Source organism: Epinephelus lanceolatus, chromosome 4, assembly GCF_041903045.1.
Source record: "Epinephelus lanceolatus isolate andai-2023 chromosome 4, ASM4190304v1, whole genome shotgun sequence".
NCBI lineage: Eukaryota > Metazoa > Chordata > Actinopteri > Perciformes > Serranidae > Epinephelus > Epinephelus lanceolatus.
The window spans coordinates 16,806,041-16,824,273 of NC_135737.1; the positions used below are offsets into that span (position 1 = coordinate 16,806,041).

General features: G+C 40.2%; 3 protein-coding genes across 4 annotated transcripts; 2 read left to right on the forward strand and 1 right to left on the reverse strand.

Annotated features, from left to right (window-relative positions):
- Positions 1 to 1,902: 1,902 nt before the first annotated feature.
- On the reverse strand, positions 1,903 to 5,397 carry rwdd2b (RWD domain containing 2B). The gene is made up of 4 exons (XM_033632312.2): positions 4,957 to 5,397; positions 4,792 to 4,859; positions 2,946 to 3,314; positions 1,903 to 2,846 (listed from the first exon to the last, which is right to left on the reverse strand). The coding sequence occupies exons 1-4, from the start codon at positions 5,167 to 5,169 to the stop codon at positions 2,594 to 2,596; spliced, it is 903 nt and encodes a 300-aa protein (XP_033488203.1). The 5' UTR covers positions 5,170 to 5,397; the 3' UTR covers positions 1,903 to 2,593.
- Positions 5,398 to 5,440: 43 nt separating this feature from the next.
- On the forward strand, positions 5,441 to 11,058 carry usp16 (ubiquitin specific peptidase 16). 2 transcript variants are annotated; one of them, XM_033631511.2, is made up of 18 exons: positions 5,441 to 5,748; positions 5,876 to 5,942; positions 6,030 to 6,217; positions 6,306 to 6,409; positions 6,511 to 6,623; positions 6,740 to 6,972; positions 7,069 to 7,164; positions 7,276 to 7,406; positions 7,517 to 7,604; positions 8,126 to 8,207; positions 8,328 to 8,419; positions 8,505 to 8,558; positions 8,660 to 8,827; positions 8,940 to 9,627; positions 9,842 to 9,936; positions 10,139 to 10,225; positions 10,338 to 10,485; positions 10,574 to 11,058. In XM_033631511.2, the coding sequence occupies exons 2-18, from the start codon at positions 5,882 to 5,884 to the stop codon at positions 10,693 to 10,695; spliced, it is 2,550 nt and encodes an 849-aa protein (XP_033487402.1). In that variant the 5' UTR covers positions 5,441 to 5,748; positions 5,876 to 5,881; the 3' UTR covers positions 10,696 to 11,058. The 2 variants fall into 2 exon arrangements, with proteins under 2 accessions (XP_033487402.1, XP_033487401.1); XM_033631510.2 differs by having other exon boundaries at positions 5,441 to 5,690.
- A 119-nt stretch (positions 11,059 to 11,177) lies between these two features.
- bach1a (BTB and CNC homology 1, basic leucine zipper transcription factor 1 a) lies at positions 11,178 to 16,952 on the forward strand. Its single transcript, XM_033631512.2, has 5 exons — positions 11,178 to 11,298; positions 12,325 to 12,582; positions 13,389 to 14,555; positions 14,645 to 14,851; positions 15,719 to 16,952. Exons 2-5 carry the CDS (start codon positions 12,343 to 12,345, stop codon positions 16,103 to 16,105), a joined length of 2,001 nt encoding a protein of 666 aa, XP_033487403.1. The 5' UTR covers positions 11,178 to 11,298; positions 12,325 to 12,342; the 3' UTR covers positions 16,106 to 16,952.
- The last annotated feature ends 1,281 nt before the right edge of the window (positions 16,953 to 18,233 follow it).

Here is an 18,233-nt window from a genome sequence, read left to right on the forward strand (position 1 = left end):
TTGGCAATTCATAGTCCACTGGTCATTGCTTTAACAAATCTACTATGAAATTATGTAAATCATCACCTTAAATGGCAGGTGATATTTAAATGTAGAAAAGAGGTATTCTTCGTGATTCATATCAGATCATTTAACGATATATCGACCAATGTCCAGCTAACCCAAACTCCACACAGATGAGGCTAGAGATGCTCAGCAATATTATGGCAGAAATATTGCTTGATTGACACATTTTCAAATCCTGTAATGCATATGTACAAATGTTGATCAAATTATTTTATTCCTTTCTGCTTGTGTTTATTGTTTATTCTTTTGATATTTAAGAAAGTCCTTGAAATGTTGAGTCGATACCATACTACAGTGATGAATGTGTCCACAGCTAAGGTCCAGACCCCTACTGTATGTATATATTTTATTAACTAGTTTGAGTAAACATAAAATGAAGCCAGTTGAAGTTGCATTGATGCTGGTTATTTAGAGGAGTGAAGACTGTTTAGTCACAGCCATATAAAGTACAGTTATGACAAAGGCATCAACTGACTGATTCAGTTTAGACACCTTGCACTAGAAATGCTTACTCAGCAAGGGATTTTAAACCCAGAACCACAGGATGAGGGGGTGGAAGAGGTTGCTCACCCTGATTCAGAGTGTCTTGTCTTGGGGGAAAAGCTGAAGTTGTGGATGCACCTGGGAGTTGAGCTCTGCTTGGTAAACAAACAGACAGAAGAGCCCTCTGATGAGACTTCTAAAGAGGCAAGTTAGCGGTCTGACTTGAGTGAGTATCTACTCTCTGGGGGCAAAGCAAGAATCCGTGACATGAGGAGGAGCAGAACAGGAGACCACCAGGACCAACATCTCCCAGGACAAAAGACACCTGGGACTCAAATCTGACAAAGCCCCCCTCATAGCCATCCCTTGATCTGGTGTCAGCTCATCAGTTACAAAATCTTAGATAAATATAAAAGCTAAACCATTTTTTAAAAAATGCACATAAGATAATGTAGAGGCATGTGAGGTATTTTATAGCATTTATAGAGAAACTCCTTGTTGTTGTTAGTGTATTGATGTTTTAAAAGTCCACAATTACCTTTTAACACCATAGAATTAACATTTTAATCTGCATGGCTCATAAAAGTTACATTTTTAAAAATATATATATTTTCATACTTGATCCAAGTATTACCTGCAAATATTCTTAAGTAAAGCAGTATTGTACTTTTGCTTAATTTTAGGCAAATGCAGGTCTTTTTTTTTTTTTTTTTTTTTTAAGGATTATGCATTTTAGTAGAGTTAAATATGTTAACATTCAGAAATCACAGGTACCATCTAAGGATGTCATGTTTTCCAACTTTGGTTATATAATGCTGCCATCTGCTGGGAATTTTAGCCCAAGCAAATTTCCAAGTAAATACAATCCATTGCCTCAAACTACTGAACCAGCTTGTCTTCAAGTGGTGTGTCCTTGTGAATTCTTGTCATCATAATAACTCTATGTCAAGCTGGACTTCAGCAGGTCATCTAGTATTGATCTTGCACCACAGTCCAGGTGAAAAATCAGTAGGTTACTAAAAAGTACAGTTAATTGTTAACAAAGTCTGAACTCTGAAATGTCACTCAGGGTTCAAACTCCTTTGAGGTGATAATTTTTAGTGGTATTTGCAAAGCATTAGGACACCCTGTCCCACCAGTCTTGTAATTGTGTATGTGTGACACATATGGTAGGGTGGTGGTATGATACTAAAAATGGATATAGTATATAAGTGATTACTGTAAGGAATGCTCTTGCTGATAAAATCACCAATAGAATATCCATTTAGTGGCACCAGGACTATATATTTGACACGATAACCTTCCACTGAACCCCAGTGGAACATACAAAATCCACATAAAGATCTATATGAATATTTTTAAATGTTCAATACCCACACGTTTTAATTACCAGAGTGTAATCCACAATTATGCACAATTTATCTAAGAACGAATCATTCAAAGAAAATTGGAGAGCAAGACTTTCCACGGTTATGTTATCTATAATTCATAAGAGGAAAATCAACAGATTTCATAAACAGATATCTAGCAGATTGTTGACTATGTTGTCCAATTATTAATGTGGTATCAGACCTGAAAATCCTATAATAGCCTGGCAGTAATACACAGCGGTGCCATTTGAGGAAAGAAACACCTAGGGCAAGGTGTGATCCTTGCAGGAGTATTAAAATTGCAAATATAACTGAGCTCCTCGAGAAAACTCTCAGATAAACATCTTTCTAATGCTTCTTTTTGAAAAACATGCCTATTAGCTAAAAAGAAGTTTTAGTTTCTGAAAATTGCAGAAATGTTCTTTCTGCCTTCTATCCGAATGAAGTCCCAGGTGTAACAGCTGAGCAACATCCGTAAAATGGTTATTCAGTTATTTCAGGCACATCTGACCAGATGCTCAAAACCCATTTGTGTGCTTGTATGTAAAACAAAAGCTAAAAATAAACAATAATGAATGCATTTCCATTTTTAAGGTAACACTTATTTTCAGGAGAAGTGACTTTAATGACAAGGCACCAGTTACCTATGTATACTCATTCTCTGGATCTGACAACTACCTACCTTCAATGCCAAAATATATTTGAAAGACGTCACAACAGCCTTTCTCATTTAAGAACTGGTAGAGCTGCCCAAGGTCCATGTGATTACCTCTGTTCCCATGGGGGTCAAACATTGCCTCTTCAAAGCCTGTGAATTTGCGCAGGGAGTCTATACTTTCACCAGTTCTGCTGTCCTCGCCTGGACGATCAAGGGAAATATCCTCTCTATGTCGAATCATGATCTTCTTCCATGTCAGAACCTTCACTCTGTGAAATGGGAAAAAGTTTGGAAAAATAATAAAACTGGGACCTCAGCAGGCTTCTGGCTGTGACATCAGCTGCTAAAAATATCAACACTCAAGATACCTGGACCAGAACTCCTCACAGGCAGAATGAGGACCTTCCACGCACACAATACCAGGCTTCCCAGGCATACTAAATCCTGACAGGCCCAGCTCCTTGGACCACTCCAAGATGTTCTTCCTTTTCGTCTTGTTGTAAATGTGGTGACTGTAAATCCACAATCGGCTGAACACTTCCTGTGGGCGTGGAGAAGAAGACTCTTTCTTAGGAGCGGCTGCTGCTGATAAGCTCTTACTAATGAAGAGCTGCAGGTTGTCTTTCACCCAGTCCACAGCAGAGAGCACACATACTTCCCCCTGGCAGTTTTCCATAAGGTGTGCATTGAGATCTGTGTGGAGCTGTGTCTGCTGGGCCCTGCTGAGACCCGCACACCTAGGGCACGAATAAAACATGCTGTGAGATGGATTCAGAGAATATTCAAGGCCACTTGGAGCTGGAAGTTCCCATCCTTGGAAGCAAAAGATTCTGATAGAAATCCTGTAGAGGCTAATATTTAAACTACAAAATAGCACACAATAACTGATCTTCAGAAGGTTGAAAGGCTTACTAATCAATATGAATGAGTACCCTCAATACAGTAATTTCTGGAAGCAACTAACAGGGTCTTTTTTCTTTACTGCTGCTGCACTATTTTACATTGTGATACACAGAACATATATAACCTAAACTCTGCTAGATCTCTAGGCAAGACTGCTACTCATTAGCTGCCATTGGTGTGCAGCTTTAATACAGCTTTTCTTAATAAAGATTTAAAAAAGATTATTTAATGTTAAGCTTAACAACTTCATAAAGTGATCACACACAACCCACAGCTATTTGTATGCTATGTGTATTCAACCATGCTGACTTGTTAACTTCCAACACCCTAACAGTAGAAAATACCCTCTTACTTTCTGTTGCAGTCACACACACCCTTTCCTCTGTGTCTTATGTTCATCTATGTAATTTTCTATCATTTTATTTTCACACTAGACCACATTAATTGCAATGTTGTCCTTGGCTTCTTTTTATGGCTCATTGCCATTCTGTCAGTAAAAGCTTTCATTCCATAAACCTGAAAGCCTGAACTGCAGAGGTGAGATGTGTGTGCTTGAGTTACTAATGTCTGCATGATGTGGAGGCTTTATGAAAATGTTACAACATTGTGAGCTGTCAGGTTGCAGGAGCTAATTTGACATTTGATAACTGGCTCCAATTCACACATGATCTCTAAATGGAAAACTTTTTTGGATGAAAAAAAAATTCAACACCGATGACTCTATCATTCACTGTATACACAGACATAAACCATAGACTGTATAGCAATAGTGTGCTAGTGGGCCTGCATTTTGTAATTAACAATGCAAATAAACTGATTCATACTGAGATTTGTTTGTACTTTCAATGTAAATAAGGTGCCAGGGTCCATAAAAAGCATCAAAATAAATCTTATTTATCCAAAAAACTGGCACGGGAGGATCCCCCAGCTCCCCTACAGAGCTCCGGGCTACGCCCTAAATGTTCTTGAATCCTAGAAACACCCCTGCGGACACCAACCTGCATGGCGCTGCTGTGGCTGGGTTTGCCTCTTTGCAAAGATGACACAGAATAGCAAACGTCAAAGGCAGTCATTTTGCAAAACTGGCCCCTGGGCACAGCAAGCTGAGTATCCCAGCGGTATAGGCTATACTGTCTATGGTCTGTACAGTGTCCAACATATTGTGTTGCTGTTTTGCAAGTTTCTAAATCAACAATTGTGTGCACATTTCATAATAACTATAATCTAAGCAAATTAGTTATTTACGTTCTTGTATTACAAATGTGATGAGTTCATCACTTCACTACACATTAAGAGTGGATAATGGCTTACCGGACTGTTATCTCTGGTAACACACTGGGATATTCGGATGGATAAGCACAGGACACAACAACATCCGCCTGAGTGGAGCAACAAAATAAGAAAAGACAGAAAACAATTATGACTGAGGGTGCATTTAAATCAGTGACATACTATGGCAGTCGGTTATTCAGTTACCCTCTCCATGCTTGCAGTGTCCAGCTTCTGCTTGATGAGAAAGTGAGGTCTCGAGGGAGGGGGACTGTCAGCTGAAGCTGAGCCCTCCACATAGTCCCTGAGCTCAGCTAGTGCCAGCTGGTCTGTGATCTCCAGCTCCTCCTGGGTGGGAAACATGCTGGTCAGTAGCTCTATCTCTGCAAGCTGAGACTCTGCCCACTCCAAGTAAGACATACTGATAGAGCGTGATGTTCAATGCTGTTTTACACGAACAATCCGTGTTTAAAGTAAACGGTGTCAGCATTCAAATATACCGTCGTTTAAAGTCTTGTCAAGCGTCTAGCATTAATAAAATATATTAAGCTATATACAGAAGGAGCTGAACACGCAGGCTAGTTAAACACCCGACCAACTTGAGTTATCTCACTGCTAGTGCTGTACCGTGGCCAGTAGCGTTGTTTCGACTCGGACTGTTTCAAGCGACGCACACAGGAAACACACCGAGCAGCAGAAACAGCGGCACCATTACATTTTGTTCCTCTGTTGTCTGCATGTGTCAGCTGGGATTTTTCTGCCAAATCAGCGGAGTGATTTTTCGCGAATTTTAAACTTTGTAGAGCCCCTTTCTTATCCGGAGACCTGGATTTTACGGCCAAAATCCTTAAACCAAGTTAACTATGTCCGGATGAGAGAATTAATCCACACAAAGTAAACGAAACTGAAAACTGTTAAGGTTTTAGGCTCCGTTTGCGACAGTAAGTTAACTGGACCCTGAGGATGTTCACGGAGTTAAATGCTACTTGATTGCTACTGGTACTAAATGCATCGGCACTAAACTGTGTTAAGCAGCTATATGATATGATGTATCTGTTAGCCAAACCTAGCTTTATTTGTGGTAACTGCTGTGTGGCTGATTCCATTAATCTCTAATTAATGTTAGGTAAAAATGGGAAAGAAAAGGGGGAAGGACAAGAGCTCCAGAGAGGACGATGACATTGACCTGACAGGTAAAAAAGTTATCATTTTTCATGTCAAATGACAACCTGTTGGAGGCCTAGGGTGACTTTTACCACATTGTGTTTTTATCTCCATAGGTCCATCCTGCAGGCATATCAAGAAGGGAACAGACCAAACTCTTCTGAAGAAACTCTCTGGCAATTCGGATTGGACGAGTTGCCAGGATTGTAAGCATGAAGAAAATAAAGAAAATGTCAGCATCCCTGTGCTTCAGGACCCTGAAGAGGAACAACCTGTATGGATGTGTTTGAAATGTGGCCATAGAGTGAGTTTTTCAACCCATTTATCATTCAGATTTTGACAGTGTCTGAAGTGACATTTTCCTAAATGACTGGATGCATCTTTTTAACTAGGGATGTGGACGAAACTCAGAGAACCAGCATGCCATCAAACATTATGAGACTCCGCGGTCGGATCCACATTGTCTAGTGATCAGTTTGGACAACTGGAGTGTATGGTAAGTTAGTATATTGCTGTGGTGTGTTAGTTGCAGAGGCTTATGTTGTGATTGAAATGAGAAGTACAAGTAGTTTTTTTCATGTGTTACCAAACTTACAGGTGTTACATATGTGATGATGTAGTCCAGTACTCCAGAACTGGACATTTGGCTCAGCTGGTGACCAACCTAAAAAAGCAGACCTCTGTAGATCCCGTGAAGAGACCACAGAAAGGTAGGTCCTATTGGAAAGTTTAACATTACTGTGATCTGATGGTTTATTTAAATGTAAATTATTAAAAATGACATGTCTCTATGACCATGCGCGCCATGTTGTGTTTTCTTATTTAGGAGTGAAGGAGGAAGACAGTTTGTTAGAAGTTGATCAGAAGACAGAGACTGTAAAAACGGAGGACAGTGAAGACAAGGAAAACAAAGAAAATAAGGACCAGCAAAAGAAAAATGCAAAGAAAGAGAGTGCTGCGAAATCACACAAGTCTGGCACATCTGAAGATAGTGGTGGTGTTTCAGTAAAGGGGCTGAGCAACCTGGGAAATACGTGTTTCTTTAATGCAGTAATTCAGGTAAGATTGTGTTTGATAGGATGATAGTCTTGAGTAAAAATGAGAGAAGTCATGAAGTCTATTGTTATCATTAATTGCTGTTATTGTCTTTTCCAGAATCTCTCTCAAACACAGCTTTTAAGACAGACTCTCAACAAAGTGACAGAAGAGAACATGAGTGTTAACATTAAACCCAATGCCTCCTCGGATTTGGTGGGTTGCCATTATTCTTTCAATGTTTGTTTTTAACTGTAAACTTGATAGATTTATCCTGCCTAATATACACTATTTATTCCTTAAGACTCGGTTTTATTATGGTTGCAGGAGCCTATTGTAATGCAGTTAGACCAGCCTGGATCCCTGACTTTGGCTATGTGTCAACTACTCAATGAGATCCAGGAATCCAAGAAGGGTGTGGTAACACCGCGGGAGTTGTTCACACAAGTTTGCAAAAAGTGAGTGTGACTACAAGTTGAGGTGGAACTCTACGTTAAGATGTGTTTAAAATGTACTTCCTAGCATCATTACATTAAGTGTCGTTCATTTTCTCGTCTCCTTTCTGCAGGGCTGCCAGGTTCAAAGGATTTCAGCAGCAAGATAGCCAGGAGCTGCTGCGCTACCTTCTGGATGGGATGCGAGCTGAGGAGATCAAAGTATGCATTCAGTTTTGAACAGATCGCTTTATATGTCACGCTTGAAATTGATTCTGTAGCTGTTCAAGTGGCTATGTGTTACATGGCAGTATAGTGTGTTGACAGCAGGACAGTACTGCTGTGAATATAGTGCTTGTAAGCCAGCTGTTATGTATTGCACTGGGCACTTAAATTTCTTATTTCAGGCTCATTGGCACCAAGTCATTCAGATTCTTAATTAAGTCACAAATCAAGGACATGTTAGATGTAAAATGCAAAGAATCGTGGCTAAATAGTATTTTCTCCCTTCTCATTTAATGGCCTTAGGGATTTTGCTCTCCCTGAAAGGTACTCTGATAGGTTGGTTAATTTTCACAGAGAGGAGGTTTTATAAGAGCGTGCAATCCAGAGTGTTAAGAGACTGAAATTAATTTAACTCTGTGAAAATGTTGTATATCTTTTATCTGCAAGAGCTCCTCCTTGTGATTCATCAAAAGTTTTCTCTTATCCTTTTACATTTAAGATTGTGTTTGTCTCTACAGAGAGTAAGCTCTGGGATCATGGAGGCATTGAAATTATCTAGAAAAGGCACAGATGGAGAGCAGCTGAAAACACTGGTCAAAGGTAAGTAACTGGGCTTTAATTTAAACATCTTGAAGTCAGTGTCATATTTTCGTATACCATATCATATAGTAAGTTAAAGTAAGTTAAATGTAGCCCATGACAATTAAGTTCTGATTTCAGAATACGAGAAAAATGGTGTTCCAAAAAACTTTGTGGACCAAGTTTTTAGTGGGGAAATGACCAGCACTATAATGTGTCAGCAGTGTAAAACAGTATGTATTGTGAAATTTTTTTTTAAAATAACCTGTCAGTGTCATGTCGATTTCAAGCTAAATGGCCACTGCTTTGCACTTACAGGTGTCTGTAGTCACCGAGATGTTTTTGGATCTTTCCCTTCCTGTTTCTGATGAGGTAAAGCCCTTAGGAGTGTTTTCTGACAATTTGTTGAGCAACTGTTTCTTCATTTTTTATTTTTGTTAGACGCATGTACCCTCTTGCGACTACGTTTGCAGGCATACAGAAAGAAGAACCAGAAAAAAGCAGTTCAGAAGACCAGTGAGTCAAGCCAGGAAGGCAGAAACAGCCCTGCTTTGACAAATGGGAATGATGACATGCCCACCGGGTCTAGCAGCAAGTACCAGCAGAAGAAAGCCAAGAAGCAGGCAAAGAAGCAGGCAAAGGTAGCTCAATAAATGTATACAGAAGTTTGTTTTAATATTGCATTAAGTAATTTTTGATGATTGTGCAGAATAAACAAAATAGTCTGTATTGTTTTCTTAACTTGGCTTACAGCATCAAAAGAGGCAGCAGAAGATTGAGGGCAGAGCCACTTTGGACAGTCTCTCGTCTCAGAGCCACACAAAGAGTGAACAGACCGATCCTACCGGAGATGCAAAGGATGGGGAAAATGCTGACTCTGAAATAAATGAAGAAACCTCGCAAAGTGAAGGAAATCCTGCACAAATCAGTGTAACTGATCAGGACCAGGAGAATCATGACACAGTCCAGGATGAGGAGAAACAAGAAGAGGGTGAGGACGAGGTGATCAACTGTGACTCATCAGCGACGTCATCAGTCAGCAACCGCTTTACCATCTTATCAGAGGGGCAGCACTTAATGGACAGCATTGTAGCTGATGATAAAGTATCTGACATGGATCAGGAAGAAGAAGAGGAAATGCAGCTGGTGGGTGAGATGGAGAAGGTAACCCTGGATGATGCCTTTATAGAAGACTCTAATGCTGTGGAACAAAGCATGGAGAGTGAAGATGAGCCACTTGAGACCAAAGAGTACACTGTTGTAAGTGAGGACCCAGAGCTGGCCTTCCACACACTGGCTACCAGGACGACCCCTGAGAAACAGGAGTGTTCGGTCCAATCATGCCTTTTTCAGTTCACAGAGGTGGAAACTCTCACACAGAACAACAGCCTGCTATGTGTCACCTGCACTAAACGGCAGCCAAGCAGAGACAAACCCGGAGGTATGTAGAATTTCTGTGACTTACATATTTGTAGATTTTTTGCAGTACAGTATCACAAATCCAGTAATTCTAACAAGGCAAGAAGCCAATTAAATTGTGCATCTTTGGTGTTTTTTTCCTAATGTTTTGCTGCTTCTTTTTGTGTAAGCAACTAACTTTTCCATTTGGGGATTATTGAACTGAAGTTCATCACCTTTATTTGTGCTATGTTTAGGATCCAAGAAGAATATTTACACTGATGCTCTGAAGCAAATGCTGATCTCCTCACCCCCACCAGTGCTAACTCTTCATTTGAAGAGATTTCAACAAGTAAGACAGTTGAAGAACATTTCAGCATCTTTATACCTTTTAATCCTGTCAGCCAAGCTGTTTTTTATTCACGCAGCTCTGAACCACCTATTTAAAAAGCATGACATGTTATGTTTTGATCATTTTTTTGTCGTTTGTGAGGCACTGAAACACTTCCTTTTTATGGAATTCTAATGAGATCACTTTTCTCGTTTTCCTCTAGAATGGATACAGTATTTGTAAGGTGAACAGACATGTCCAGTTCCCCCTGATACTGGATCTAGCTCCCTTTTGTGCGGTTAAATGCAAGGTAAATATTGGGATTGACAGCTTTTATTAAATATCAGTACTTTTACCAGTCCATTTCTAAATGTATTATTGTTTTATTATAGTTTCACTAACAAACTGTTGTGTCCGAACAGAACTTGACAGAGGGAGATACTCATATTTTGTACAGTTTGTACGGTATTGTAGAGCACAGTGGAACAATGAGGTCAGGTCATTACACAGCGTATGTGAAAGCACGACCTGAGTGCCCTAAACCCTCATCCAATGGACTTGCAGCTGAAGGTAAGTGTACTCGGGCATGACAGTCAGTAAAATAATAACTTGGTCGTAACATTTTATCTGTCTCCATTAACTCATCACTTCCTCTCAGGCCCTGCAGAGCCACCCAGAGGATCCTGGTTCCATATCAGCGACACAAGTGTTCAGCCTGTGAGCGAGAGTAAAGTCCAGAGTTGCCAAGCCTACCTCCTCTTCTATGAAAGAATCCTCTAATCGATCGGTGCCTCATCTCTCAGGAAATCTAAACAAACAAACCAACCTAATGCTGCTGCTTCAGCTCCATAGTATAAGGGATCTCAAACAGTTAACCAATCAGCATTGTCAGTGACTCAAACTGGACTGAAATGAAATGATATCAGTTATGCGGAAGGGATATTTGACAGTGTTGACATTTTCATCACAGTGGTGTCACGCAGTGTTTCATGTATTAAACAGGACCAGCTGTATGTTTCTCACACCCATGAGAAAATGGCAAGGTGTGCAATGAAAGTCAAGATGGACATTGAACGGATAATTATGTTGGAATTTGTTGCAAAAATCTGTTTCAGGAGATAAATGAATGTTGGAAAAAAATAATTTGTTTAACATATATGTCTATTTTTTATCAAAGTCATGTAATGAAATGCTTCAAAAATAAGAAGGCTATTTCCTGTTTTGTGTGCTGGCTTGCTGACTCTTGCATTGAGCATGCGCAGTAAGTGCTGACAATTTTTCCTGGTCCAAATTGTCACATGACAAGAGGAAAGTCTGGGTCCGGATGGCCAGAAACATCTTCAAAAAATTACCAATGGCAGTGTTGTCAAGCTGACATGGCAGGTCAGTGACTATATATAGCCTTTTTAAATTAATATAAAACACTGTTTCAGATTGTCTTCGTCTTTAGCAAAAAACAGGAAGATGTGTTCGCTCGGTGGAGAAGTATAGCTAGCGGTCTGGCCTAGCGCAAAGCCTTTCCGTGTGGATATTATTTTCGACCAATGACATAAGTATCTTTATGAAAACGTTGTCAGTCTTTAATAACGTAACGTTCTTGTTGTTACTTTGGTCACTTTTCGGTATGCCTCGCCACCACCATGCTCAGTTGGGTAACTTGGCTAAACATGAGTCAGCATTTTGCTGCCCAAGTCACCGTGTTACAGTTAAATCCTGGCTACAGTAACTTCCTGATCACCTAAAAGCTTACGAGCTAATAACATTTTATCAGACAGCTGTCCCGCTAAATATTCATCCAGGTCAGAACAATGTCAATATAAGTTATTACATTTGGTTACACGTAAATCATATTTATTTTTCACTGAAGTCGGACTGGAACATGCAATTACCTTGAATAATAAGGTACAGTAGAGTGTCTTGCATAAAGGCAGGTCATTTGACTGTCCTGTTATCTTTTCTGCTGCCCACAACAGTAATATCTATTAGGTAATGTAGATTCCTGTGGAAAAGTGTTATTAGACAGTAAACTAATCCTTAGCTTTTTGTATGTTAAAAGTTATTTTAGTAATGCTTGAGTGACCGTCTTAGATTCTTTTAAAAATGTTCATCTAAACCTCAAGGTTCAGCCTCACTATGTAAAAGCTGCCCTTCACCAACTTTGCACCTTCTCCGAAAGTCAGGATCCACTATGGCTGCAACTAAGGATTATTTCATTATCGATTTATTCATGGATTATCAAATCAATTAATTGAATGAGCTATCAAAATTGTTGCAGATTAATTTTCTGTCAACAGACTGATCGATCATCAACTAATCACTGCAGCTAGAATCCACACTGTGGTCTGTTTTGACAAACTGTGCATTGTGATCATGATGCCTTGAGATTCTCCCCTGCTCCCTCTCACACAGGCTGAGCTTGTAAGAACCATGTCGCTCCAAGCTCCCCGCATGTCAGTGTTCACCTTTCAGTCTGCAGTGCACAGCGCCCATGTTCTCCAGTGTCTGAATGACCAGAGGCAGCGGGACATCCTGTGTGATGTGACGGTGGTGGTCGAAAGCAGGGGTTTTCGGGCCCACTGCTCTGTCTTGGCTTCCTGCAGCGAATACTTTCACAGCAGGGTTACCAGTGTCACCAGACAGAATCCCATCATTACCTTGCCTGATGAGGTCAGTGTCCTGCTGTTCTGTCGAGAGATTTGGGGAAAAAAATTGACCCAGTTTTACCAATATGTTGCACTTCTGAATTCAGTTTTTTTATTATAGACTTCTGAGTGATCTGATTTTCTACAGTAGTAAATTTAAGGCAGGTCTGTACTTTAGAGGATACATATCATGGCGCCAATAAATTAAGACTGAAGTCCATAATCAGCACAATATAAATAATAATGAACTTTTGTCATCCTGAAAGAAAAGAGCCCATCTGTCAGTTACTAAAACATTATATCACACTTAGCAAGGCGCAGCATGCAATGTATATGTAGAAGACTAGCTACCAAAAAGTCTCTGAACAAGACTACATTTTTATCGCATGGCTGAGAACCTTTTCTTCAAGATGTGCCATGGAAATTGCAGACACTGCAGTATCTGTTTTCTCCAGCAGTAGATGTTTGCAGCCCTTGCAATGTGACTCATGCCTGAGCACACGTGTACATCAAAATGTCCGTGACAATGATGTATCTGTCAGCCCTGCAGAAATTATTACAGCTCTATGCTATTTCAGGCTTTGTTGATTTTAGAGGCCTGTGTTAGTACCGAGTACTGAGCTTTTTCATGTAGTATGGGCTTTATTGCATTTCAAGCTATACATTTCAGGAAATATATTATACAAATACCTATAATTCTGGATACCTTGTGTTCCTTTATTAGCTGGTTACCTTTCTGATAAGGTCTTATTAAGTTACAGTTGTTGGTTATAGTATATAGTGTGAGTTTTATTGTACCCCAACAATTTGCTGTATCTCCTTTCCCCACAGGTGACCGTTGAGGGGTTTGAACCGTTGCTTCAATTTGCCTACACATCAAAGCTTCCCTTCACCAAAGAAAACATCCACGCCATTCACAGCAGTGCAGAGTTTTTAGGATTTCATAACTTGGAGTCAGCATGCTTTGATTTCCTCATCCCAAAGTTTTCTGAAGGTAAAAGAACCTCACAGGAGGTCAGGCGTAGAGCCTGTTGTCAGAGCCAGGATCCCAGTGCCAGTTTTGGCCCTAGTGTAGAGAGCAGCCAACCAAAATCATTTGAGTCACACAGCTCAGTGCCTTCAAGAGGTGATGAACAAACAGATTTCCCATCACAGTGTCCTCCAAGCGCAGAGGGTCAAACGAACAGCAGGGAAGAACACTTCTGTTTGGAGAACTGTGGGCCACAAATGGCCCCCTTATCTCTGGAGTTAACAGCAAATGGTGTGTGCCCCATGTTGTCTTTGCCATGCCCAGACTCTGACAAAACAGATCATCCCTCTCAGTTCTGCGAAAGAGACATTTTAGAGATAGGAGATGTGTGTAATCAAAGTGAGTTGAGTTTGGCAGACTGTGGCTTGCCCTGTGAGCTCACAACCCCAGGGGATGGGAATCCGCCAGAACTCATTGAGTCAGCAGGCAGAGATGTTAAGCAGACTGTCGAGACGCTTGGTGCTGAAACTGACTGTAACCCCAGTTCATGTCCACTCAACACATCAGGGGCGGAAGATTGCAGTGAGTTATTAGAGCAGAGTGTGGCTGGCCTTGAAGAGAAAATGGAAGGTGATTTCTCAGACCCTACACTAACTGCTCTAAGCCACGAAGAGGGAATTGGGGAGAGGAGCAGCGTGGAGAGGGAGGTGGCTGAGCATCTGGCAAAGGGATTTTGGTCTGACCTGTGCCCGTCTCAAGCTCAACCACTCCCCTTAGAACCCATGGACCAAAACAATCTGGCAAAAGCATCAGACTTTCATTGGCTTAAGCAGCTGGACCTGAGCTCCAGTGTAGGAGACTGTCCCTTCCTCAGGGACTTTGGGACCAGTGATGACTCGGCCCCACGCACCGACAGCCTTTCCCAGTCAGAGAAGAGCCCCTACATGTCATCCTCACTCAACTCTGGGGACGAGTCAGACCTGGACACAGATGGAGATACTGAGGCCAACAACAAAAGAGCAGCAGAGGTCATTTTGATACACAGCTGGTGTTTGGTTATTGATAGATGAATATATTCAGTAAAATAAATCTTACTTTAAAACCATGTACTCTACAGATTCAACTCCCTTTCCCAGTGGAGCAGATCTCAACGCTGACTCGAAGTGCTTTCCAGCAGCTTTTGAGACACCATCACCTGACTCAAGACCAGCTGGAGTTTGTCCATGACGTCCGCCGACGTAGCAAAAACCGTGTGGCTGCACAGCGCTGCCGAAAGAGGAAACTCGACAGCATACAGCAGCTGGAATGTGAAATAAAAAAATTAGTAAGTTGCCTCAAATTTGTCTGGCATTCTCAACATGTTGTCATACATGAGATGATTGATTTTAGTGTCTTGTGACCTTTGTTGGCCTCTTGTGGTGACCAGCAGCAACTGCAGCAGTGCTGATGGAAATACTTTTTGTCTTCCTAAACAAGTGTCTTGCACAGCCTCCACCTTTTTTTTTCTTATCCATTTGCCACAACAAAGAAGTGTAATTTTTGCAGTGGAGGTCAGTATGCTAGGAACCCAGAGTACAAATCCAGGAGAATCTATATACTGAAAAAGTAACGTTTCACAATGCAAAATATCAATAAAACTGCTTTATTATTTGCTTTTGGTATGAAAAGTAAAAGTAAGTAAGCAATTTTAGCTAAAATATGTTTGCATTTACTGCAGTCCTGACTGTGCTATTAAATGTTTAGAAATGTACATAGATCATTATGGTAGCCTTTCCTACACAGCTAACTGATGGGATTATTTTGAGATCAGACAAAAATGTGCACTAACTCACCACTTTAAATAAAATTCTGTGAGGAGCACAAGACAAAAACTATTTATGACAGCGAGTCTTGCACGCTCCGTCATAGATATTACTTTGGTGTAAATTCTGTAGCACCTGTAGAAGGGTGAACAGCAGATTTACAGATTCAACAGGCTGAACCAGAAAACGTATGAATTTTAAATACTGAAGGAACATAAATGAAAGGGTAAGAAGCGCGAATAAAGAAACAGACAAAAAACAGTGAAGCCTGACTAGATATTTTTCTAATCTCCATTGAGTGACCCTTTAATTTTACAGCTATCTTCAGTTGTAAGTTTTTGTATGAATTCGAGGATTGTAAATGATTGTTACTGTCATTTCCTTTACAGAAAAGTCAGAAAGAGCGGCTGTTGCAGGAGAGAACTGAGCTGGAGCAAAACCTGGAGGAGACGCGGCAGAGTCTGTGCGAGTTATGTAAGAGTGTCAGCATTGAGTCTGGCTCTGATCAGGACCACGTGCAGCTTTTTGCCAAGGTCTCCTCACCAGACTCCCCCATTTCCTCCCCTAGCCATGTGGGTAAAAATGAGGAGTCCCAGATCACTATCAAAATGTTAAGTTGTTCTTCAGAGTGTTGCCCAAGTAAGCCACCTGCAGACTCAGTTCAAACTGCTACACCAGAGGCTGGCGCACAGACAGAAGAGGCAGGTTCTCCACAGAGCTGCCCTAGTCCCTCTTCTCTGCTCAATGTCTGTCTGAACATGAACAACAGCTTATAATTGGACATAATCTCCATTATCATTTCTAACCTTGAAGGACCACGGAGCAGGGAGTGGACTTAAAGTATATACTGTAATCCCCCTGTGTATTTCACTGACTGATTTTCAGCCTGATATAGGTATAAAGTGACATAGCAAAATGTCAGATCTTCTTTGTTGTATTTCTAATATGCATTTTACTGTAGTTAACACAGAATACAGTATTCATCACTTTAAAAGTGCAGACAATTTTCCAGTAATTCCCTTTCTAAAAATGAAGTTTGTTTTTCTCAGGGAAACATATAACCTGACTGTTGTGATGGCTAAAATAATTCTTACTGCACACCCAACGCCATGCACACATAACAGACAGTTGAAAATAAGACGTTTCTTTGATTTTAGGCTAATTAGTCTGTAATCATTAGTCATATTCTTAACACACTCTGTGTTATTCTACTACTATGCTGTTTCATTGACTAAATATGCACAGCACTAACAGAACTTTTTACAGTAGATTACAAGGAATTGTTACAGCTAACAATATATCTTAACAGCATTATTTGAATGCCAGTCTATAGTTTGAATGAGTAACTGTAAGTTTCCCCCGATATTTGAGGAATAGTTCCAGTGTGTCTGAAAGTGTTAAGGGGAACATAGGGAGTTATGTTATTTGATGCAAAATGTGCCTTATGCTGTAATACAAAAAGATAAAGGCAGTCTTTGTATTCTTATCTCAAGCACTGTTGCACATTAACCCAAAGCCCATTTTGATGGCATTCTATTACATTAAGGTCTGTCTTCATGTTGAATATTTTTTATTAAATGCTTTGTTGCATTACAGATTTAAATAAACAACATTTTGTTACCATTTGGTGTTTGTTTTTTTTCAACCAGCAAGAAGAGTATTTTCTCCTCCTGTATTCATGCACAGTACCACAAGTTGGCCAATAGATGGAAGTACAACTCAGTTTACCTCACCAGCTATGCTTAGCCTTAATTGACTGGCTAGAGCACTATGATATGAATATTTCCTTCTGCGAGTTATCTGCAAGAGATTAAGCTTTCTTCTAGAGATCTTTGTGCAAGCTCAAGGCTTAACATTGCAAAACATTTGTAAAGTTTAAGCCACAAACTTTAGTTAAAAAAACCCCCTGAAACAACATGTAATATCACTGATGTCAGACTGTTCAGTCAGCATTGGTGGACATGACATAATCAACAACAAAAAAAATGGTATTCAAAAAAATAATTGGGTCCAAGCTTTAAAGGAGGAACGGGAACCTGGTTCAGAACTACTTGCGTTATTGTAAACAAAATTAATTTGTTGTTTTTTTATGAACATGGATTATGACAAAACTCATTTATTTCCACCTAATAGTAAAATTATGTAACTGCTACCACTAATATCTAACAGTTGGAACTATAGATTAGACTAAGCTAGGGTTCAAATTAAAGGCACACTCAGCCTATATTTGACCTAAGCTATGTAAGGAAATTGAAAAAAGTAAAGTGTGTATGACAGCCGTCCCTGTAACCCAGCAGTGCAAGACTTGTTATGCAATAGATGCAAAGAAGGGGCCCTCCCACTCTAGTGAAATCATAGAGATCATGGTCCGGACTTACAAATGTATCCAAGCAATTATGTTCATTTTGTGTGTGTCAAAACAGTAGCAGATATTCCTCGAATGCCTACAAAGGCATACATGTGCAGGTCTGCATATAGTCATGTTGGTGCAGATACTTTTGGTACCAATAGGTGTTGAAGTTGGTCTGGCAGGTTGCCTCCATTCATGGTAAAGTGTTACCAAAAAAAGATTAAATACAATAAATCACAATATGCAAGAAACAAGAGGTTCTGATTCTCCCATCTGAAAAAAGCACTGCTTTAGGCACAAGCATGGCATGTGTTTGGCTGCTTTTCAAAGATGTTCCAATTTCAGCTGTTGTGAAACAATCTGTATCATTATCACCTGTTTAAAAGAAAAGTAGTTATTTTCTTTGGAGTGTTTCCTTATGTCATTCATCCTCTGACATCACAGCAACCCAGTTCTGAGGCAGACCACGCTTTGTTTTTTGAGCATCGGTGCTCATGAAAGTCATCTTAGGTCAAAGCTTAAGACAAAACAAGAAAAGAAACAATTTGAGTGAA